Raw genomic sequence first — 25,637 nt, forward strand, 5'->3', positions numbered from 1 at the left:
CTTAGTATATTTCTTAGAACTTTAAAGAGAACAGACCAATTGTTGAGAACGCTTTTTGCTCCCCTCTATTTGCAATCGTAACTAATATCCTGATAGTAAGCGTAACGTATAAGTAGTCGAACTAATTGATTCTCGCAACTGAAAATTTCAGTGGAAAGATTTACATGATTTTTATTTTCTTGCTTTTAACGGTAGATAAACGCAGTCGTATGTTATAATACTAATAAGTAATAGAGCTGTCAAACAATTCCATTCTTAATGCAAGTTATTAAGGACATAAATTTTTTTGATGCATCAATCAAGTCCATAGAAATATATGACAACGACAATAATAATGGTGCACATACGAATGTTTGAAATTAACATAATATGTATGAAACGAGTTTGTAAGCAGGGTATATAATAATATTTGTTGATTAGGGAAAAAAATAAATAAAATGCAATGAGTGTGGTATTAAAAGGTGGCGGCAAAGTGATCTTAGGGAGGAAGAGTGAGCAAGGCCAGACTTACATGTTGTGAATCGTTTTCTACTTTGCTACGTTCTGAGCTCCAGTTCATTAAGATGACGGTGTAACAGACTCTTGTTCGAGTTACAGCAAAATTTCGGTGACTTTAAATCCGAATAAATATGTAACAAATAAGAAAAAAAGATGTTCATGATAAAAAATAATGTGTACATGTTAATTGGTCAATAGAAAGTTCTGTCTACTTAGGGAAAAAAAAAAAAAAAACCACACTTGTAACAATCATCTTCGTTGAGAACAATTATCGTTAATAACAAAATATCGATGATTGTCGAAAGTTGTGTTTCATGCCAGCTCACAACATGCAACAATCTAGTATATCTTGTAATCTTTCATCAATTACGTAAAGAATCACCTTTGTTCAATCCAACTATGACTTGCAATATCATTACTTTTACTCAATTTCTTTTAATGACAATTTAGTACCTCATATATCCGTCATGGTAAATATTACGATTCAATGTATTTCAATGTGCGAATGAATGAATTTTCGGGATAATAAGCGGTGATGATGACGATGCGTATGATCTCACAATAAATATAGCAATAATTTAGATTTATACATCATTAATTAGTCTTTAATATGATCAAGCCCGAGGAAGCATGTTTGTGAAAGGCTTGCAATTGATATGCACGTTACATAGAATGATAAAATTTTATGTGTTGTATATCAAAAGGAATGATTAAAAACCTGCCTTGGCTTGGGTATGATTTAATATTATTACATGCAGCACGATATTAATACGTACGTAAGAGAAATGTTAGTAACAGTAGATCGCAAGACCAAAGCATTGATGCTGAGAGGAAATATAGACTGCTTTAGTTAAGTCCAAAAGCTTTTGCAAAGAGCGTTGTCTCTCAGTGAGAGAAGATATACACGGGTCAGATAATATATGAATACACCGTATGATGAATTCAGCGTTTTTTTCACATTTATAATTTTGTTATTTGAAGCGGAACATACCTGCTGTTTCTTTTGATTCAACTTGTTTCTCTTAAAAACTTCTTCAGACGTATTCAAGGCTTCTGCCGCAGCAGCCTCCAACCTTCGACGCTGTTCGTTTTCTTGATCCGCAGCCTGTAAACAGTCATTAATTTCCCATGAATTTATCATGATAACATAAAACTAACGAAAACATGATAATAATTGTTACTTACTTTAAATGCTCTCGCGAATCTGACGAGTAGCGAGAAGAACGTGTTGGCATCGGCCTGCCTTGGACTTTCGCCGAAGAATTCTACACACTCGCGAAACGTTTCGCCGGCCGTACGAGCGTCGAGTTTTAATCTGCGCAATTTTTCCTCGGAATTGCTTAGGAAATCTCGCAATACCGTGTTGTGTTTTTCTTTACCACGTAGCTCGTATTCCTTTCTTACCAAGTCCATACTTTTTTCCAACTCGTGTACGTCGGTTGTGATGTTTTCTATGGATACTAAAAGCAGACCAGCCCTTGATTAATAGCAGTTGGGAAATAAACAATTTCATCAAAGGAAAGTTGATCTTTCTTTTATAATTACCCGTGGCAGCCTTGTCGATGTACATTAATTCAGATTCAAAGTTTATCAGTTCGGGGAACTTCAGCCGTATCGTAGCAACGATGTAATGCAACAGGCACATACGTTTATCCGTTGATTTAGTATCCAATAAAGTGTCTAAGCTTTGAAGTTTGAATCCGTAAGCCGGACCTCGTTTACTACTGTTCAAATAATTTCCAAAGGCAAGAATTATTTCCAACACAGCCCTTAACTTTTTCGAACTCTTTACCGAACTTGACGCGGATATTACAGCGTGAATTTGCGGTGTAATTAGATGCAAATTGTCAAAGAAATTTCCGATATAGTTCATTATTGACAATTTCGTTGATATTCTCTCTACTTTTCCAAGTTGCATCAAGAATTTGTCTTCTTCCGTTAGGAGGTTGACATTCTTCTTTTCGCAAATATATTCACGGTATGCCTTTATCTGAAACGTAATTTATTTCTTTAGTCTCTTTGCAATTATCGGTGGGACTAGTGAGTCGATAAAAAAAAAATTTTGAAATAAAAAATATACTTGCCTCTTGATCTGTCGGCACCATCCGTTGAAGTAGCTCTACGTTCTCAAGGGAAAGCACTTTTAAATCAAGACTATTTACAGCCGTGATCACTTTGTCGACTGGCATTTCCATTTTTCTTCGCGATATTGCTGAAAGTAAAATATAATTCACTTGAAGAAATCTAAATCCCATTACTCTCGATTGCTGTGAGAATGATCCACTAAAAAAAAATTAGCAACACTGGCACAATGAGCGCTTACCAATATTACGCAATCTCGTGTGTTCGAGCAACGATACATTTTCAGGTTTCTTGAATCTCTTGCTTGACTGACTTTGTAGACCGTCGATTTCGCTGTTGCCATTCGAAACCGGTCCACCCATGCCGATTTTAAATCTTTCTTCAAAATCAGAGAAGTCTATACAGTTGTGGAGCCGATCGTCGTCCAGCTCGTTGAAAATAGTACCTCTAACTTGGTTGGGCTTCAAAGCCACCCAGTTGAGCGTTGGAAGTTTGTACTTTGTTTGCACCTGTGTTCGTAAAATGAGAAGAAATACAAATGAATAACCAGATCTCGTTGAACTAAACGAAATCTGCAACGTAAACAAAACAAATTACAGCTCACCTTGCGCTTGATCGTCATTGCTCCGTCCGGCGCTGGCATCATGCCTGCAGGAGGTGGTGGAACCGGAACCGGAGGTGGTGCTTTATGGTCTCCAGGAGAAAAGGGAACCATGGGAGGAGGTGGAGGACAAGGCGGAGGCGGCGGTGGCGGAGGCGCAGCGGCAGGCAGAGGTATTTCAGAAACTTGCGGAGAAGATGCCGGAGCCGAGGTTGACGTGAAAGCATCATCGACAGACGGAGACGTCGAACCATTACCAAGACTAGCAACTGTGAGTAAGTTGGAAAGAAAATGTCGAAAAAATTAATCACTGGAAATATCCTAAGTAATATGAGAAATGACGCAAATCCGCTGAAAAGTTGACAATACTTACTTGTCGACCCTTTGGTTAAGGTTCCAGTCAGCGTTTGAAGTTCGATAATTTTATTCTCAAGGACGCTCTGCCGTCGAGCAGAATCTTGCCGCTGCCTTCTAAGAGCGGCTAATTCCTCCTCCGCTATTCTACGTGCCTCAACGGCATCCGAATACTCTATTTTAGTTGCTCCGAGCTCAGTCTCTAGATCGGCTAGTTTAGCCAGCGACTCACGCTCCAATTCTGCCATCCTGTCATGAGCCTGAATTTTTTTTAAAAAGAAGGCAATCGTTAGTATCCAAGCCATGTGTGATTAATCGGTAGAAGAACCGACGGAAGAGTTGTCAATATTATCGCTAACGAAAGTAAAATTCAGAATTACTCACATGACCGAGCTTGTCCTCTAGTTCTGCAACTTTTTCTAAAGCGGCAGTCTTGGTTTCGCTATCTTCCATGAGTGCAGCTACGTCGAATACATTGTCTAGATAAGCGGAGATTTGAACCTAAAGAAAAAAGAAACTTTGTCTTTATGAATATTTGTTTATTAAAAGATGAGAAGAATATTTATTTTAAAAGTTGTTTACTGACCTGCAAATCTTCACTTTCCGTGTGCCTAAGTTTTTCTAAATACTCGTCAAGACCGAGCTTTGTAAATTCGTACTGAAGATGGACCCTGAAGTTCATATCCTCGACAGAGTGAACAACGATGTTAACGAACTGCATACAAGCGACCATGAATTCAATATGAAAGTTATCGTATTGGGTAAAATAAGTCATGAGTGTATTGAATCTTCGTCTTTCGGAGCAGACTTCCTTAAAATTATCGAATGCTGAGAGTATTATTTCGTGACCACCTTTGACCAGGCAAATCGCTGCCAAAAGTTCCAACACTAGAGATTTCGTTCTGCAATATAAAATATACAAAATCGTTTCAATATAAAAATCGAGCCCCTGCATAAACTAATTACGAGTAACTTTTCCACAGTTATGTACGTACCTCAAGCTTTTGTGTATCAAACTGAGAGCTATACAGTTTATTGCCTCCTTGTGTTGAATTACCATATTAAATCCATACTGCAAAATGAAGATAAAAGTAGATTAGAAAAAAGAAATTGCATCTTATACGATAGAACGTTCAAGTGCAAACCTTGTTGTTCATAATCGCCCGCATGCAAAGTATGCAAACGTGTATATCGTCCTTCGCTTCTCCCATGTTTAACCGAGCGACGTGTCGCGTCCGACGTTTAACTCCTGGGCTATCTTTAAGATCGTAAAGAGGTGGTCTGAGACACCCATTATTCAGGGTAGAAGTGTCTCCGATGCCTGCTAAAAAAATTTATGATCGTTACAAACAGATTTCTTCTGTTAAAAACTTGTTTAATTACGTTTTTTACATGTATATTGATTATTTTTTATTTTACCATTACACTTACCACCATGCAACCTCTCCTCGGACTCCGTTCTGGATTCCATCAAACGCTGCTCGTGCCTCATCATCAGTAATCTGAAGCTAAGGTAATCGATGAGAGCATCGAGGCCTTGATTTTCTTCGTCCAAAAATTCTCTCACCCATCTAGACACGTAGGTACGGAATAAGAAAAAGTGACATTAGAACAAATTAAAAGGCGGTATAATTTCACTTAGAATTTTCCTTACAGGTACAACAAGTAATTTCATTCGTTATATTATTGTACTACTCACTCTATGTGATTTGTTCTTAACGAGATCTCCAAATCTCTGAGAACTTGTGTCGACGTTGATTCCCCGACCATTTTTCGCTTCTGAAAGAACGTAAGGAAACGATACGTCTGTGTAATGATTAGTATCCGTCTTACAAGCTTCAGGTTTCTTTCTTTTCTTTTGTTTTTTTTTCAATTCAAAAACTAAAAATCTTCTCTCAAATTACGTTAATCAAGCTATAATTCTTTTAAATAATTTTTATTCTCCTATCGTTAATTGTTCACAAATTGAATCGACAACGTAAAATTAATGGACATAGCGTACAACAACTATTGTTCAATCAAATAAACAAATCAAACTAAATGAACAAAAAACAAAAAATAAAAAACATTTATCGTATACGAATACATACTCGATGACTTCGAGAAGCTTTTGGATCCAGGTAAGTTCTCAACTTGGTCAAATAATGGGAGGGTGGATCCTTTGCCTGCACCCTCAACTGTGAACAAAAACGTAAAAAAAGAAGATAAAAATAGACTATTCGTATGTTCCGACTCCATTCTATCGTCGATATATACATATACATATATATTGGCATAGTTTGCAACAATAAAGGGATAAAAAAAAAAAAAAAGTAGTACAATTATCTCGATCTCATTATCCACAAAATTTTACAAGTTCTCGAGTATATCCACTTAAAATATCGCTTAAAAATGTTTGAATTTCACGGCGAAAGAAAAATGGATTGAAATATCTGTAACGCATCATGGATTAAAATTAATTAAGCGCATTGTACGTTAAAGAGTCCTTTGTAGTGTGTTGGGAGGGCGTTAAGAGAGATCGCTTCGATTGCTGCGGCTAGTAAAACCTGGTCGACTGGTGGGTGTAGAGTATATAGTATAAGTATAAAAGGAAAGCATTCGGTATCTCCCGCACCTTGTTTCGTCCTCGGCCGCCCACGCCTTAAATCCCATATCCTGGCGCAGCGTTTCGAATATTTCAGTCCATCTCTAAATTAGACAGCGCTGATTTGTGACCGCTAGATTTTCCCCCTTTATTTCCCCGTGGCTTAGTTTTATACTCTCCTTCACGTGTGTTCACCTCACAAGACTACTTTATTTCTACGCATGTATATATATATATATGTATATGCACACAGTTGTGCATACATGTGTACACCTATAAATATCAACGATAAGAGGCTAAGGGCGATCCTGAATAACGTCGCATCCTAGATATATGCATTTATATATACCTCGTTATCCACCTTAATATATTAGAAAGAGGATAGAAACATAAGGAGCGGTCTGAAACTTGGCGAAAGGATCGGTGCTGCAGGGAATTTGTTTTGGAATAAATAGATTTTTTTTTCCTCTCTCTCTCTCTCTCTGTTACTTAAGACCTCGAAATAATTACAGATATGGTTTTTTTTTTTAATTAAGATTTTTTACATTATTTCTCACAATATTGACAGATTTATCGGAGTGATGATTTTCCATTCGTGGGGTTAATTGATCAGTGTTGATCAGTACGAAGAAATAAATTTTTTCAATATTTAATTTCGGACAAAATGTCTCATTCTAAATTAAAAAAAAAAAAAATAACAAAATTTGTATTCGTCAAATAATTCTCCGAGTTGGTACAAAATTCTCTGGCAATACAATTCAAATAGGTTGGAAAATAAAAGTACGAAATTTAGTTCAAATTTATCACGTGCTCTGACCATAAAACGGTAATAGAAAGTAAAAAATAAAATGTTTAAATTAAATAAAATACCACTAACTGTTACGCAATTAGTGTTTCGGTACAAGGTATGTATAATACATGAACGTATGTACTACTCGAGGATAATTTATTTCGAACGGTAAAATAGACGAGTAGAAATATCTACAGAGAGCGAGAGAGAGAGAGAAAAAGAGAATTACACATGCACACGAGTTCGTGACGGTTGAAGTCAAAGGTCCCTTCTTTCGTAATATACAAATGTAGTGGGTAGTGGTTGTTTAAATAGCTATACCTACCACCTAGGTTAGCCACAGAGAGCGACGACGATCCGATCAATTGATATTCCGAGGCGAAGAGTGTAGGTCGACATTCTTTCGCTTGAATGAGAGCTCGGGATTCTGTTTGCAGACTGAGATACCGAAGTCTATCTACCCGTATCACCTACACTCTCGATATCTCTTTACATTTATTACACCAACTTTATGTTTTATACTAAATTTATGACGCGATATTGTCCATTTATTTAACATAATTGTAATTTTTCTTCCAAACTGTTTCTCAAAAAAAAAGTACTATACACGTGCTTGAGAAGTACAACGCGATTTCTTACATTCAAAGCACAAACGATCGAATGACAAATTGCCGTCGTTTGATCGATCGATCGATCAGATCGCACATTCTCAAGTATAACCGATCAAGTTTTTTCACTATAGTATAAATTACATCCAGGTATACATAAGACTGCACTTTCAGTATCGTCGCATCGTTCTCCGGAAATACCAACATATATAATAATAATAGTTTATATTAATCTGGTTTCCTTTTTTTCGGCTATAAGTGGATATCAAGCCTATAACACGTGTGTGGGTTAAATAACGAAATAAATATTATCACGCATATTATACCAATATGCGATACTTGTAAATAAATTTTAATATTCTCGTCACCATGTATGTACGTAATATTACAACGTCTTTTTAATTTTTCCCCTCTTCTTTGCTTTCGAGACTTTTTTAATTTTAGTGGCTCGTTATTGTTGTTTTTTTTTTTTTCATTCTTTTGACAAGCCGTTGTTGTTATTATAATTATTATACACGTACAAGCGTATACCAACGACTCGTTGCCGAACCTTGGCTGAGGGATCGTTTCGTAGAAGTGAAACGAAGACGACGAGGGATCCAGATGAGAGGGATGCTGTGGATTTTTTTGCGGGTGCTCATACACTCTCCTCAAACTTCTCTCGTATAATAACGCGGCTTGCGTTACATCCGTCTCGAGTTACCCACGCGAGATTATCTATCTACGGGGTGTTCATTTTCCACGTCCCGAGACACTTTACACCCCCAAAGTATTTATTTTATACGCTGGATCCGCGAGAGAGGAAAATTATAATCACATAGTTCCGATTCGGAGATCGATGAGAAAAAAAATCAAAATGAAAAGAAAAAAGAAAAATAAAAAGGAAAAAAGAACCGCGTAGGAAATGAATTGAACGAAGGCTAACGAAAGACAGCGATAAGTTTCTACACCGATAACAACTATCGTACGTATTATTTATACGTTTGTAAAACCCTGCGTTATACATAACTGATTGTTATGGAATAGAGCTATAGTTGGATGATCCGTTGATAATAGTTACATGAATCCATGGGATTGAAGATTTGTCGAGAGATGATTAAATTCGATTCAACCTCCGAGGTAGTAGATTTATCGAATATGAGTATAAGAAGTATAATCCAATCTGCAGCTATAACGATTGCAACGCGTAAAATGCCAATCAATCCTAAAAGCCGACCGTGCCGACTTCTAGACACGTGAACGATATCCGAGTTTCCGGTATTCTCGTTCACTCGGAAATCATTGATTTCAATTCATCAAAACTGATATTCCAAGTGATTGCTGGCAATTTCTTACAAATCTTATCGGTGAAGCGATGTGATTTTCATCGATTCTCAATTGTTTTCAGATTAGATATATAATATGTAGAAAGATTGTGGAATAATGGGATTACGAATTACTGATAGTACAATATAATCGTCGTATAAAAACTCGGTAATCATTGGATGTGATAGGGTCGGTAAAATCGGAAATCGAATGAAGAATAGCTTGGTAAAGTGGGAATATTAATCGACAAAAATTGATCGAGTTAAAAATAAATTCAATTCAATCTAAATCGAAGTTATTGAATTGAAATCATCGGTCATATTACAGCCAGACTCACAACGCTGGCAAGGCTGTGTGTGATTTGAAACGATGCCTCAATTTCAAAGAACATTCCACTCATTCGATTTTAAAATTAATTCACGCCTATATTTCCGCCCGTTAAATTATATGATTTTCTATACCGAGCGAATACGGATATTAAAATGAGTGTAGAATCAAAAAAGAGATCGATTCTCGTGATTATGTTACAACTATTTTTCATACAGTAACGCGAGCATGTTTTACGCGGTTTTCCCGTACGCAAAGTAGGCGTTTCAATAACGTTCGAGTGATTCTGCGAATGCGCGTGCGCGGAGTACAGAAAGTATCACTTTTGACTCCTAGGACTTAAAAGCAGTCTTTTCTTTACTGCGCGCACGCGCTGCCGCAAACAAATCGTGCTACAATAAATTGACGTTAAAGCCTTGTTTAACTAAAAAACTAGAGTAAACCTTACAAACTGATTTTGCGTTGCAATTACCAAAAAAGGATCGACGATACCTCGTTTTTCGTAATTCCAACGATATTCAAACAGTTTTTTTTTTGTTTTTTTTTCGACGATAACTGTTTTACTCAATTTTTCTAGTTTTCTCAGTGCACATACAATATCCATCATTTTTTCCCCGGGATGTTTAACCCTGCCTGCACTGCGGAGTAAAAGTTTCTCCGATGCACCCGAGCTGTCGCACGTGCAGTAGCGGAGGTCAGAGTCCTCTGGGAAACGGCCCTGACCTATCGATCGAACCCGGTCTGCCGCTATGCACGTGGTGCATAATTCAAAATTCTAACCGCGCCACGATACAAATATATATATATAAAGTATATACATAAATAATAATAATAATAATAGTAACAACAACGATAACAACGCTTGGCACGCAGGTGTATATATTTAATATTTAAACACGATACCGCAGGGGCGGGATAAACTCCGAGTTGAAACATGAAATTCGAACGAAGTCGAAGAGAAGATTTTCCTCTTCAAAACTTCCCAACTCTCGAATGTTTGAAAAATTTGTTTCCAGAACTTTCTTCATTTTTTTCCAACAATGATAAATTCCGACTGTTCGGTGTTATTTTAAAGCTCGTCACAATTCTTCCCAAAGTTTTCCATTAAAATTGATAAACTTGATATGTCTGTATTCCATTGAAGAGAAAAAAGATAAAAAAAAAAAAAAAAAAAAACACATCATTCTCTCGACATCGTACATTTGGCAAAAATGGAAGACAAAGAAAAATTGCCAACGTACGTTTTTACAATAACATTGAAGCTGACGACGTCGATCGAGCTTTTACAACACGGATATACAAGTAATGTCTTGTTTTAATTACACGGTTCGCCGGACTTGATAAAATACTATGGAAAGAAAAAAAAAAAAAAAATAGCGAGATGACGTTTTTTCATATTCTACGTAAAAATGCATAATTAGCTACCAACGATAAGTTGCAACGTTGGAGTTGGGGAAAAATTCGCTCTCTGCGAGGAATTTCAGACTCATTGGAATATATCGAGATGCGCAACATTGTCTCGTGCATCAGCAGGTATATAATATAAAAATAGAGCTGATTTGCATACGATCGAGATAAGAAGGTGGACGGAGAGGACGCGGAGTCTTTTTTCAGTAGACCTCTTCTTCGCCCGATTCCTTTCCCCTTCCTTTATCCAGTTGTGTTCCCTTTCCCATCGGATCGTCGCTACGAAGCGGCAACAAGAAACGAAAGAATGTCGGTGTGAGTCTGTCAGCAGCCAACGCCCGACGAATTATCTAGTAAATTATTTCTACTTCTTCGTCTCGATATTTCACGCTGGTAACTCTAACCGATAGTAACATGGTCTTCGGTTTTCCGCTTCTTCGTTGTAATTTTTTAAGACTTTCGGAAAGAGATAATGTAAAAAAAAAAAATAAACAAAAAAAAAAAACCCTCGCAAATCTCACACCGTCATAATACACGATTTTTTGACGATTGTTTCGGTACCAAATGTTATCTGATGAACAAAAGAAATGAATTCATCGCTTTGCTTCAATTTTATACTTAATTATTTCTCAAGCCTGGATTATAATTACGATATTCTTATTGTTAGCCGCACAGTTGGCTCATATTTATTTATATGTATATGCCTAACAAGAAACTACACGCATCGGATGTCAGGCTGGAATAAAGTTGAAAGGAGAAAAAAACAAGAAAAAAAAAAAAAACACAAACAAAGGCCAATGTCTTATAGATTTTCGCACGTTAATAAGGTCTCAATAATTATGTGTATTATTATATGAATAATTAATTGTTCGGATGGTACGTGAAGAATTTTTTAAGACACTGACAATCGGACCACATTATCCACCTATATATACACATATATACCCGCAAATATACACATATATACACACCTGTATTTATCACGGCACGGTTTGACCCAGTTCAAAAAACTCGTTCCCTTTCATACCGGAGATTTGCAATATGATCTCCTCGAGCTACTGCTGCTGGTGTTTCGTTTGCAGATCGCAATAACCCTTTGAGACACACATTATTGTGCTAAGGTGAATCCAATGCGGTGGACCAAAATTCAAATTTGATCGAACACGGTCAAAAAACTCTGTTCAGGGGTTTTCGGGGAGCGCTGGTTGGATTCGTCGTACTAAATTTTCAAAATCTGATTTCAGACTCGTAATCAGCGACCCCGATAACTGATTCTGCGTGGCAATTAGCAAAAAAGGATCGACGATAGCGCAAAATGGTCAGGCGTGCCTCGTTTTTCCTAATTCCAACAATATTCGAACAGTTTTTTCAACGATACTTGTTTCACTGAATTTTTCTAGTTACTGCGACAAATGAAATTTTTCTTGACAGTGTACGTGCTTCGTAAAAACATACGATAGTATTAAAATGTTAATACTAACATCTGTGATAATATCAAGGCTGATTTTTCCACAACAAGTAAACTAAAATGCAGTCGCGAAAGTTTACGTTACGACGTAATTCTTAACGCCACATTACGACGTTCCTCTTCGTGCAAGGAAAAGTGGGTACATACGTCTATTCGAATGTATTACGAACGTGTGCGATGCGATTTTATATATACAGACGTGAATATATCGAGCGTATATTATTACCGTCAGCCAGAAAACATTCTTGCCAACTTTCACCGTATAATGCATTGATAAATATATTCGTAAAAGTGTAACAATGTACACGATTATAATAAGTATAAATAATTAGGCTTTTCGATGAAAAAAAAATTACACGTTGTTAAATGATGATGATACGATGTTATACCGTGACAATTTGAGTTAAGCTTCCTGTTATCAGTAGGTATTAAAATGTGAATGAATTTTTGATTTCATTTGATTGCAGGTTTAATCGCTTAAAAGCGAAAAATTAACGGTGTTCTCTCGTTTTCGGGAATTTATATAAGATAGTGCACGAATCACGAACAGCTACAGACCCGAGTCATTTAGGTTAATTAGTTTCGCTTGTCACGGACGTTGTTTTGCTGCGTGTTCATGCTTTTATTTTTGTTTGTTGTGTCCTTTTGTTTTTACCATATAATACATAAGTAAACACAGATTTTATTTTTCATTTAATATCACGCAGGAAAAATTTTACCCCCACTGAAAAGATAAGCTTTTACTAAAATATTCATTGACCGAATCATGACTAGGTTAGTCATATTATTTTTTTTTATTGTTAAAAAACGAGTAGCTTTTTCGTATGTCGAGTTTTATTTTTACACAACTATTTTTTTTTCCTCCTCTCATCATGTTCGATTCGATGTAGACATTATATTGAGAAGATGAACGTATAATTATACGTACACGAGTATAAAAATTGTCGAAACGAAAGAGAGGATAGAAAAAAAGGTTAATTACCATTTGAATAATATTTGCTAATGCCCGAAAAGAATTCAGGTTACGTATTGTCATTAATTTAGGAACGTTTCAAATAACGAGAATCGATACGGCATTCACCGTAATTGGGCCATGTATTATAAATATGCGTTAGATCACAGATTTTAATAACTTAAATATAATTTTTCAAACCCGCAGTCTAGCCGCAAGAGAATAATGCGTTACTTAAAATTTACTTTGTTATAACTTTACCTGCCGAAAGTAAATTACATCATTTGTGTCCGGTATAAAAAAAAAAAATTTCGTCAAGGAATTTTGAGAAAACCGCGTTCAATGTAACAGAAAAAATTGACACTTTCGTTGGAAAAAAAAAGTAAATAATTTCTAAACCCTTATTCGTACAAATTTCTTTTCCATCGTGAACGCTAAAAATAATAGCCAAATAACTTTTCTGATTTTCCACTAAAAATTCAAATTAATACTGCCAATTCGGGTATACCAAATAAAAAATACATCGTGCACAATTTTATTTCTTTGCCACAGAATCTTTATCCTTTCTCGTTCAATTCCACCCTACGCAAAATTCTGATCGTCTTTCAAATTCTCCAACTTTTTTCAATCCCCCCAACTTCCTGGTTTTTCCCAAACAGTAGCCGCCCCGGCATGTTTGCCTAGTCTACTTTTTTTCATAGTCTTATTTCATTTTATTTTTTTCCCCTCTTTTATACCCGACACACATATTTACCCATGCACGTACATACGTAAAGTTGTACATAATACGTATGCGTCGACGTTCCATATTTCGTGTTTTCTCAGTTGTCCGTATATCATTATTATTATTATTATCATTATTATCATTATACACGCACAGCGTCTATTCATTAAACATACGCATGTCAGTGGACTAAACACGTGTCCACGTTTAGAATATTATTATAATATAACGTGTCAGAAGTAGCTGAATAGACTTTTATAACCTTTTCATTACCCCGCGCGGCTCTCTCGATTTTCGGAACATTAGATAAGGTAACAGTTTGTTTGTTTGTTTGTTTGTTTTTTTTTTTTTTGCTAAATTATAAAAGATCTTTCTATGATTAAATTGCGGTAAAAATTTATGCACGGGGAAAATGCGCGGATAGTGCAACAACAACGACAGAGACATTCGTATTCTGAGAATAAATAACAACAACGATAATATCAACAAAATAAGTCAGGTTACGCTGTCATCCAGATATTACAAGATGCACATGTCACGAGGTCATTTAAAAAGAAGCGACAATTGGTTGCCAGATGTTCGTTGTTTGTACATTACATACTCTGCTGTATGTGTAGAGGTATACGCACAACGGGGACGTTAGAATCATGCAAATTGTTTACGCAGCAGCATCTTTTGCGGTATACGCAAGATTTGATGCACAATTTTTCACAGATCTATTACGTGTGAGAAAAGTGTTAATTATACCGCGAAGAAATCATACGAATCGAAAATATTGGGAGGAGATTGTTGCTGATGTATGTATAAATAAATAGCTTAAATGTTATACCTGTTTATGTTATGTTATTAATATAAGTGTGTCACATTTTATATATATGTATATGTATAAACATATAATTTCAACGAGAACGATTTAAACACGGAATATAAAATTTTCAACATTCTCGTACGAAATTAGTTGCTGAATGTATTATTATTGAGAAAAGAGAAATTCAACAAGCCAACGTGTTGTACATATATACACATTTGTGTTATATATACCGTGTCTCACATATATATATATATATATATACATATATATATACCAGATGTTTACAGTTGATGGATATTAACGGTCAGGGATATCACTTTATTTTTTTTTTAATGTCAATGCACCGCGTTTCTCATCGTTAATTACGGTACGTAACGCGTACGAATGATTGTACAAATTATACTGTATGATACAAGGCAAACTTGATATTTCGAAATTAATTTGACCATAGAACTCGAAGCAAGGTTGAAAAAATAGTAATTTGTTTGTTTGTTATTTTATTTTATTTTCTTTTCCACTTTTCTCCGTATATCGTGAATTACATTTTCTAATACGTATAATTCGGTGATTTCTAGTTAAAAATATGGTCCGAGGATACGTTCCGAAAACTTATATTTCGATACGCGATCATCGCTAGTTCGAAATTTCAAAATATATGTGAAAGAAAAAAAAAAAAAAAATTGTGGAATAATCGTTGAATTGAAATGTGATTGAAAAAAAATGGAAAAAAAATAAATAATATATACGAAGAGCCCTGGATTCGAAGCTGCGTTACGGAAAGTAAGAGAATTTTCTTTTCTCACCTGATCGCATACGATGTCCCATTTCTTTTCGTCGTCGTACTGTTTGAGCAGCTTAGCTTTGTCTGGTGGCAAGTCCATGGAAGCCTGAAAAATAAAGGATAAAAAAAGGAATTATAAAAACGGAACTCTCCCTTATAATCCTCAACTCCGGATGATGGTTCCGTAAACCTGATGAAACAGACGTCCAACACCTGCAGGCATCGGTGTAGGTTTATAACAGGGTGGCAAAAAAGTTTTGTGAAAAAAAAAAAAAAAACCACCACAGTTCAAGCAAATTTGTCTTCTCGACGAAAAAAAAAGTAAATTCGTTACCAGAAACAATCATTTCTAATTCCCATGAAAGAGGACTGATATTTTTGTTATTTCCTAACGACCAAATTAAAAATTCCCCGACAATTTCAGGTTTTTTTCAAGTTTTTCAGGTGTGTGGCCACCCTGTATAAATATAATAACGTTACAAGTAATACGCGTATGATAATTTCGTTGGCTTTTTCCTGCAGGCCGGAACGAGGCGTTAATATTAATTAGCTAATGCCGGGGGTCCGCGTCACGGAACAAAGACAATGGTGTAATTATTTGAGAATTTATAACAGCCATCTGGGCAGGCTTGCAGCGAGTGTCTGAGACGAGACGAGGAGTGAGAGTCAAGAGTGTCTGCTGCTGCTGCTGCTGCTGGCGGCACAAAGAGAATAAACAATAACCGTTGTAACAAAAGAAAAATTAAGAAAACTGATTCGGACTTTGAATGATGCGTAAAAAATCAAAATTACGAAGAGTTGAAGTAAAAGAAATTCAATAATCCTGGCGTCAAGAAAATAACATTTTACATCCTCGCGAAATTTTGGCAAAATGGATTCAAGCAGAAAAGCTTTTACTCCGAATGAACAAAAGTCAATTTTTCCTACGTCAAAGAAAAAAAGACAGAGAGAGAGAGAGAGAGAGAAAGAAAATCTCTATGTACTTGTATTATATACATATATATGTATGTACCTAGACCCATGTCCGGTGAAGAATATATCGTGAAAGCTCTTTGAAGTTGGGTTAATTATATATACATATATATATATATACATATATATATAAGGGTCAGTTAAGCTGAACACAGATCAAAGTGACGTTGGGTTATAATGTAAACTTGCGGCACGGCGGTGAAATAATTTTCCAACACGCGATCGTTCGACGGGAAAAATAACGAGATGTTTTGATTAATCAATCAAGGTAATTAATAGGTAACAGGAGGCAATGAAACGTAATTAATTACAATTGTCGATACCGCAACGGTTGCTTGATTTCTTCTTGACAGTTTGCGAAACGATGTTAAACAGTCTGTTGTAAAGTTAATTAGGCAACGTGATTGGTTGGATAGAATTTTGAGTAACGGAAAAGAAGGAAAATAATAATAAAAAAAAAAAAAGGAAAGAAAAAAAAATTTTTTTTCAATCAGCAAATGTAATTTTCCAAAAAAAAAAAAAAACACAGCGCGGTGTAACAGACTCATAGATTTTATTTCCACGGTTTTTAACGCGTGGAAAATATCTTGATAATTGTTTAAGTAAACAAAGAAAGTATATAAAATATCCGTGAATTGGCCATGATAACCTATCCTATCATTAATGGAGGATCATGCCATCTGACTAAGGTATTGAAATGACCGCGACAGACCGGAAGCGGAAGTCAAGGATCGGCGACGTCAAAAACCTGCAATGCTGCAGCGTCGTTGGGCGTGCACCGACTAACGATTCGATTGATTGGCTGCGCAAGACTTGAGAAGAAAGGATAAATCAAGAGAGAGAGAGAGAGAGGGAGAGAAGATAATCGAGCGAATATAAAAAAAAAATTTGCGAATCGATATGTATTTAGTTTCGAGGACGATTTAAAGTTACAATACATAAATACATACTCGATTTGCAATAATTGTTGTTATTATTATTATAATGTCACTCGAAGCCATTTAACAACTCTTGTCAGCCGTAAATAATTTGTCATTCGTAATATTAAACCCCGAGCTTGCGTTGTTAAAATGCGCGATCCGATGTTATACGGAATAAGTGTTACACTTGTACGCACAAGTCGACGCAAATTTCCGCTTTCATTGCCAGAGTTGTGAAATCTCATAAAATTGCGTTATTAAAAGGTAGTTGAATTAATAATATAATAGGAAATATCCAACGCGTTACGCACAAGTTGACCAATAAATTTTCCCAGCCCTCTAAATATAGTTTATACAGTAACGGAAACAATATTTCTGGAAAATAAATTCTGCGACATATTATTTCTTACCATCTCGGGGTAATTCCAATTTCATATTTCTGATTATAACAACGACGTTTACTTAAAGATTTCAATTTATACGAGGGTTTTTTTTTTCCTGAGCTGAGGAAACCCTGAGAGTTATTTTATATAAATTTTTTTTGTATATTCAGAGAAATATTCAACATATTTCTGTGCCATTTTTTTTTCATATTTCTGATGGTATACCAATAGGTTTTCCATACTCGAGGGTAATCGTTGCGATATAATGTAAATTATTATTGTTAGAAGCAAATAGACTGAAAAAAATCGCGAAAATTGAAGGAACAATTCATTTCCGAGAAAGTTACATGTTTTGCATAAATTTTAAGTTTCCGGAGTCGCTGATTACGAATCTGAATCAAATCAGCGGTCCCGAAAACCCTTGCATAAAGTTTTTTCACCGAATTCGAGCAAATTTAAAATTTTCGCCCACCACATTGGATCCACCATCTTGAATTTTCGAAATCTGATTTCATATTCGTAATCAGCAACCCCAAAAACGACAGAAAACGATCTTGTTATAAAATTTGACTCGGTACAATAACGCGTGACTCAAAGAGTTAAATAATTTCCAAAACGAGCTGTAGCTTAAAAAAAAAAAAAAAAAACTCGCAATTTGTAAATATCGACAAAAATTTATTCCAAAACAATAAAAAAAAAAAAACCGGTTTTGTCTTACCCTCGCATTAACTGAACTGCGGTTAAAAGTATATAATTAAAAAAGCAAAATTCACTCTCATAAATCGTAAAATGCGCGGTTCGCGTTTTTTGAGTTATCATTATACAGAAGCTCGCTCAGACCGTACCATAGCTCGAACACAGGCAGCATCAGAATGGGGAGAAAGGGAAATTTGATAGATTGACATCGAGGCGCAGTCACTTTATTAGGGCGGAGAGACGTTGGGTCAAACAATGAACGAGTAAAAGTAAAATGAATCATAGCGGAGCAAACAATGCAGCCGAAAGTGACAGCCTACGTTACATTGTTGGTCCGGAAGAAATACGGGTCACTGATGCACGATCTACTCTCATTTCTCGAATACGTACGATACAAAGGATAGGCGCGACGAATAAGCGTGTAAATTACACCAAAGGAGGCTTCGCAGTTTTCAAGTCAGATGGTTGTAAGAATAACGGTTCCAATATTTTTTCATACCACTGACATAAATTTTACTTTGATAATATTGACGCGAGCAGGGGTAGGGGGAAAATTGAAATTTTAAATGTAAAATGCATTGAAAGTTGCCAAGTTTCATGGTTCGATAAATTTTCAAAAAATGGAAACAATGAAACAATGAATCCCCCCCCCGATATGAGTTGAAATCGGTTTGTTAACCCTGGAAACGAGGAGAGCTAGCGCAACTTGGAACGTTTCAGTCCTGGGTTATGGGTACCTGTAACATGAAGGCTAGATGAGGAGAATGACGCATCAATTCCAGAATCCTTGACTCTCGTCGCGTATTTGTCCCAGTTAGGAGGGCAGCCTGCGTGCACAAGTGTATTATTATTACACGCGTATAGTAGGCTTTTAGTATACACGTATGTTAAACCTTGAAATTGTCACGATAAAAAAGAGGCTGTAAGATTTAAATGGGATTTAAGTTAGTAACCGTTAACCCTTTGAATCGTACTTTTATACCCATTTTTTATATACAAATTTACGAATCTGAAGCCAGTTTTTAAGAACTCAAGATGGCGGATCCAATACGGCGGACGAAAATTTCAAATCCGATCGAATCGGAAGATAAAAACTCGGCAATTACATTTAATATGATACTAAGGAAATGACTGTTCAAATAACTTGAATTTATTGAAACTTTGTTCGTTTATTGTAAACAATACGTACAATCGGATGTTCCGGGCAAGTGTGTAAAAGTATGATAGCTTATTGTTTTGTAATCAGACTTGCACTCTCCATAAAAATTCATTATTCTTTCCATGTGGTTCTACATAAATTCTAGAATAATTATTCTAAAACGTACATCATTTTTCTATTCAAATTCTCGAATGTCAAGCGTGTATTATACGCGATACATGTATAAAAACAGTATACAACAAGATATATATATATATATATATATATTGTGATTAAAGCCCTGCAAAAAGTAACGGATAATTTGGCATTACCGAGAACTTTTAATATTACGTAACATTAAACGGGTGAGAGAAATTTTTAAGGTCTCTCCGCGCCTTTTTGGCAGCAGGTATGTACTGTACGTACATGTATAGTTTATATGTATAGTCAGATATATAGAACGTACGGTTGATTGCATTAGCTACGTGTTACATAAATTACACAGCGTTGCGTACAAGTTTTTGGGACAAAAAGGTATATAATAGCTGTATTTATATCCGCATCGCGTATGTGTGACAATATAGACGCATGCATGTGTGCGTATGTATGTAATAATGGAGCTCGGCTGCTCCGTGCATCGATGCGTGTAAACCCGCGTTAGTCAGCACGATATAAAGTCTCCTGGATTACGTGAAAAGACAGGGACAAGGCTTATCCGATACGGCAGTGTACACTCGGGGACAATGAATCTGAGACGGCTAATTTTTTCCACTAGACAGTTACGTTGGCAACAGATAGAAACCTGCAGCGCCACAGTCGGCCGAGCGCGAAACTAACTCAATCTCAATAAACGTAACATAACCCATGATCGTCGAATCTAACCTTGAATGACTTGTTTGATTGACACGTCAATTCTAAGGTTAGATTCGACGGTCACGGGTTACGTTATATTTATTGATATGAGATTGAGTTAGTTTCGCGCTCGGCCGACTGTGGCGCTTTAGGTTTATCTTTGTTGCCAACACAACTGTCTGGTGGAAAAAATTAACAGTCTCAGATTCGTTGCACCCAATTGTACGTACGTATCGCTCGTGGGAATATTTACCACAAGACCCTGAATACTATCCGTAGCATGACAATGAGTTTGCACTTTACAAATAAAAATTGAATTACGTACAAAAATAATTCAACTTTATCAGGGTGTCCGGTTGTCTTCCACGTTTTTTCTACGTAAAATTTACGATTTTTCTTAGTCGATTTTTAAGTACACGATAAACGAAAATACAATAAAAATATCGACAAGAATATATAGTCAACTTTCGTAGCTTCGAGGACAGATACACGTGCTATGGTAAAAAATGTTTACAGTAATACAGAGTTTTAACGACAAATTGTAAGATTTGGCTAAATTTTTTTTGAACCTAGACTCAAGTTTAAAAGATTTCAGGCACAATGTAAAATTCCATGAGAATTTCATGATGATTGAGCAACACCTTGTTTGTGTTTCTAATTCATGCATCGTTATTTTATATTACAACAAATAATAATAATAATAATAATAATAATAATAATAATAATATAACCTGGTCCTTGAAATATATAGTAGATTATATATATTATATATAATATAAGGGATTCCACCCCAAACCGACCTACGTCTGACCCTCACCCCATCGGCGATTTTATTGATTTTTAAAAGTATGGTACAGAATGTATAAAAGATTCAGATTTTTTGGATCATTGGTTTCATTTCTACTGCTCATAAATAAAGTGTTGAAAATTTCTGTTCTTACAGAATAAATGCAATTGCGGGAAGGTTGCGGGGACTAGAAAAGTGGAATTCGGTGATCTTCGGTTTTTGGGATCGCTAAAAACAATTCCGACCACAAAATTTCAAAATTCAAACTAGCGGATTCAGTATGGCTGACTGAAAATACAAAAATTGATCCGATTTCCTTGAAATTTGGAACTCGGCGGTTTTTGCGGTCCCTGAAAAGGGATCCGACGTCAAAATTTCAAAATTCGAAATAGCGGATCCGTTACGACGGATTGAAAATATAAAAATCGATCGAATTCGCCAATATAAGATCCTTCGATACGAATTTAAAAAATTTCTCAAATCCGACCCAATTTTTGAAATCAGCTGTCTCGAGCACTTTTATACACCCACTTATTGTAAATTTCAGGGAGTTTGACTGCTTGAAAAAATGTTCGCATCAAAGGGTTACACGTACGTAACTATGTACATACACAGGTGTAGCACACAAAGAGACACGGAGCGATAGCTGCATCGGGCGCCAGTAACTGATACGCTTCGCGGCGTTCTTCTTCTTCTTCTTCTTCCTTTTTATTTTTCTACGTTGCATCAGCAACAGCAGCGGTCGTACGTTGTACGTGATTTGACTACTGCTACACGTCTATGATACCATATAATCTTCCGGCTGCACCGCGAATAGCGAATAATTGCATAAACACATGTACGTATGTTACGTTACGTGCGCATGTAGTACAATAAATCCACACATAACGCATACAGGTAAAACACAGCGGTATATGTAAAGCGAATAGAGGCATGGATAACGTAACGTCGCGAGTGCAAGTGACCATGTGAATAACAAATAATCGTTTACGCATCTATTTCTCCGGTACAACTAACTACGTACGTACCTACTCGACAACTCCCCGTTTATACATAAACTGAGAGAAATTTGATAGTTCCTTAACTATTTTCATTTTTTACCACAATCGGAAAATTAGTTTTATAGCCGTTACTATTCTTTCTCGGTACGATCACCGTTGCTAGATTTTCTTGCAACTGTTGCGAAAATTTAACGCTCGTGCAACGATAAATTGACGTTGGAGCCTCGTTTAACTAAAAAAAAAAAACAGTTTTTTGAAAGATAACTGTTGTAATCAATTTTTCTAGTTACTGTAAAAAAATGAAACTTTCTCAGTGTACGTACGATAGATTACACCTGTGCAATGTGAACCGTTCTCTGTACTTGTACCTGCCACTTCATTGTCGCGAAAAAGGAAACCGAAGGACGGGTTCCTATTTCAAGGCATGCACGACAACGTCGAGCGGTTGGAGGAAACTGCTTGTTAAACATTAAACAAACTACGCTTCGCGCACTATATGAATTATATATAATACGTGTGTGTGTGTGTGTATTGTAAGTGCACACCTAACATCGCGAATATTCGTTTCAACTACAAGTATAACACAAATACAATGCGTGTAAATTGCAAGGTGAATGTATTGCGTGAAAAGTAAATTTTTATTAATATCGTCGGCTGAGTCTGTTTGACCAGTTGTTTCGTACGATGACCTGCAAAAATACTATTTCATATCGTCGACTCATTAATCCCCGTTCACTTTTCGTTCACAATTTCCGATAATGTAAATTTAACCCAACGGTGGAATTACAACGCGTTTCAACAGCTGTTTCGAGTCATTATGTATTATAACTTATAGTAACATCAACGCGACGAAACGTTCGGGCAAATGTCTATATTTCTCAATATTATTGAATGAATTTGAAATATGTAGATACGAATAATCGAGTTTTCATGATAATAATACGGGTGTAAGGGTTTCTTTTGAATTTATTATTAGAAATATAGAAATTAGCTGAGAAATGCGCCAATATCAAATTGACATAAAAATAAAAAAATAATTCGACAAATAATATTCTTAAGAAAAAAAAAAAAAAAAAAAAAAAACGACATAATTCATTACCTGGAACAATAAGTTTATCTATTAATCGTTACACTAATATTATAACAAATATTATATTAAATTATAATAAATTACAACGCGCATATTTTTCTTCACACGGTATGCAATGAATAATGGTAAAGAGATATTATCACATACAGTACACGATATTTTTTTATGGTATTTTTTTTTCTTCATAGAGTCACGCCGCCTGCAACAGCAGCAGCAGCAGCAACGACATATCGTCACGACTTAAAAGATTTGCGGGAGTTATTTTTAAGGAGACAATAGCATGGCGTAGCGACACACGCATCATGTCTATATGCACACGAGTCGAAACGAGACCGGGGGAATTACCTTAATTGAAATAATTAAGAACGAGTTTAGCCCTCTCGCTGCGTGCCGCGTGTGTCCCTTATTTTCGACGACGATAACGTTGCACCAACGAAGGATGCAGAGCAATACCCTCTGCAACTATTAAATAAAACGTCTGCAAGTATTGTTTTATAATACTTTTGAATAAATTACTATATGCGTATTGGGGGGAGGGTTTATATTGGACTTTTTTGAATTTTGACTGTTTCTAAATAAATGAATAAGAATCTGATCTCATTCATCTCAACCCTAAACCCTCGCGCAAGAGCCGTGAAGTTTGTCATTTAAAATATTACACACGTTTTTACTACATTTTCAGTATATATTTTCTCCCAGGTGGACTTGTTTGTACGAAAATAAAGAAATAAAATTAAAAAAAAAAAAAAAAAAAAAATCTGTCGCTGCGAGAAATCAGTGAGCATTGATTCTAATATTGAATAAAAATATAAAGCGTCGTTCGTGTGTCTTAATTTTTTTGTGAGTTTCATATCGGTGGACGATTGACAAAAAAATGTTCCATTTACGATGCTGATATTAATTTTATCGAATAGTAGCATTAACGTTGATCGATTGATTTTTCTACGTTTGTACATTTTTTTTTTTTCTGCACACAGTTACTCCCACGATCAAATATGCGTATACAGTATACTGAAATTTAGGCTAAAATGTGTATGTTTTAATTAAATGGCAAACTTAGCAGCCTCTGAAAAACGGTTTTAAGGGATTTTCTTTACAGGCGCACAACTCTCGACGGAATATCGTATCAATAGTGCACGCCTAGATTAACCCGCAGTACGGGTGTAGTGCAAGGTAGGTGTTATGGGGGTGCCCCCGGTGCTCGGTTCTCGAGGGCTTTCAACCCTCTCTCGTTGTCTGGGACGCCCGCACCGTCGACTCCATGCACATCAGGGTGCAGTCCGAGCTTTAGAACAATCGATACCCGCTGCAGTTGCGAAAAACCAGGGTGCATCGGCCTTCTCGCCTAGCGATCCACCTCACACGTGTATTTCATCTACGCTCAGAGAAATATTTCCTCAACTATTTTCATTTTTTACCACAACCGAAAAGTATAGTTCAAGGTAGAAAATGAAAATTAGTTTTATAGCAGTTGCTATTCTTTCTCGTTACGATCACTGTTGCTAGATTTTATCGCAACCGTTGCGAAAATTTAACGCTCGCGCAACGATAAATCGACGTTAAAGCCTTGTTTAGCTAAAAAAGTATAGTAAACCTCAGAAACTGATTTTGCGTCGCGATAACCAAAAAAGGATCGACGATAGTGGAAAATGGTTACGCGAATCTCGTTTTTCGCAATTCCAACAATATTCGAACAGTTTTTTCAACGACACGTGTTTTACTGAATTTTTTTAGTTACTGTAACAAACGAAATTTTTCTTGGTGTATATACGTTAGGCCTAATATACACATGTAAAGTTAGTTGATTTTTCATAATTCAAGTCGAAAATTCATTGTTCCAGATGACGAAAAAAATAAGCTGTCCTAGTTTGAGTTATTAATACTAATATTTAGAGGTGCCATATCGCGATTTTCTATTTCCTAATCATATAACATGGGAATTTATTTATTTCAAACTTTGGAATTTTATAACTGGTAAACGCATTAGTGTACCGATAAGACAAGAAGGTATTTTTGTAGAGAATTGAACGCTCCGCAAAGAATTTCTCTATCATTCTATGATAAATCTACTTTTTCTTAATATTTTGTTTATCAATTATATTTTTGGTTATTCTCATTTACAATATTACGACCGAATTCTCCCGTTACCATTTTTACCCAGATCGTCAAAACTTTATCGACAATTTCACCGACAATAATTTAATTTTTCTTTCTTATCTTTTTCCTCCTTAATAAAATATTAATAAAACTACATCATCATCATCGCGTGTTCAATTCGCATGAAAAATCTGTCAATCAATTCTCTTATATAAAAATTACAGAATATTCCGTAGGTACCTATATACTATATAATTGTAATAAATAATAACAAAAACTGATACATATTTCCATCTACGTATTTAAATCGCAAACGCTGCGCCTGCAAGGCGTGAATAATTTCATTCGTCGCATTCGAGAATGTCTATTCATTCGCGGAAAAAATTAAAAACCCACAATTCCGCAATTT

At 35.8% G+C, this 25,637-nt stretch overlaps 1 protein-coding gene across 5 annotated transcripts in view; it reads right to left on the reverse strand.

Moving 5' to 3' along the window:
- LOC124182275 (formin-like protein) overlaps positions 1–25,637 on the reverse strand; it is a 40,788-nt gene that overhangs the window by 2,958 nt on the left and 12,193 nt on the right. For 2 of the 5 annotated variants that reach the window (XM_046569299.1, XM_046569298.1), the window contains exons 2-16: positions 15,315–15,398; positions 5,626–5,712; positions 5,235–5,341; positions 4,967–5,106; positions 4,681–4,859; positions 4,531–4,607; positions 4,122–4,437; positions 3,920–4,036; positions 3,555–3,795; positions 3,185–3,450; positions 2,822–3,089; positions 2,583–2,710; positions 2,044–2,488; positions 1,684–1,958; positions 1,490–1,603 (exon numbers count right to left, since the gene is read on the reverse strand). In XM_046569299.1, the coding sequence (XP_046425255.1) occupies positions 1,490–1,603; positions 1,684–1,958; positions 2,044–2,488; positions 2,583–2,710; positions 2,822–3,089; positions 3,185–3,450; positions 3,555–3,795; positions 3,920–4,036; positions 4,122–4,437; positions 4,531–4,607; positions 4,681–4,859; positions 4,967–5,106; positions 5,235–5,341; positions 5,626–5,712; positions 15,315–15,398 (2,844 nt within the window). Of the gene's footprint in view, positions 1–511; positions 612–1,489; positions 1,604–1,683; positions 1,959–2,043; positions 2,489–2,582; positions 2,711–2,821; positions 3,090–3,184; positions 3,451–3,554; positions 3,796–3,919; positions 4,037–4,121; positions 4,438–4,530; positions 4,608–4,680; positions 4,860–4,966; positions 5,107–5,234; positions 5,342–5,625; positions 5,713–15,314; positions 15,399–22,409; positions 22,437–25,637 lie in introns of those variants that run through there. The other 3 variants (XM_046569303.1, XM_046569302.1, XM_046569300.1) reach the window with 3 other exon arrangements.

The sequence above is a fragment of the Neodiprion fabricii genome, chromosome 5 (genome assembly GCF_021155785.1).
Source record: "Neodiprion fabricii isolate iyNeoFabr1 chromosome 5, iyNeoFabr1.1, whole genome shotgun sequence".
Taxonomy (NCBI): Eukaryota; Metazoa; Arthropoda; class Insecta; order Hymenoptera; family Diprionidae; genus Neodiprion; species Neodiprion fabricii.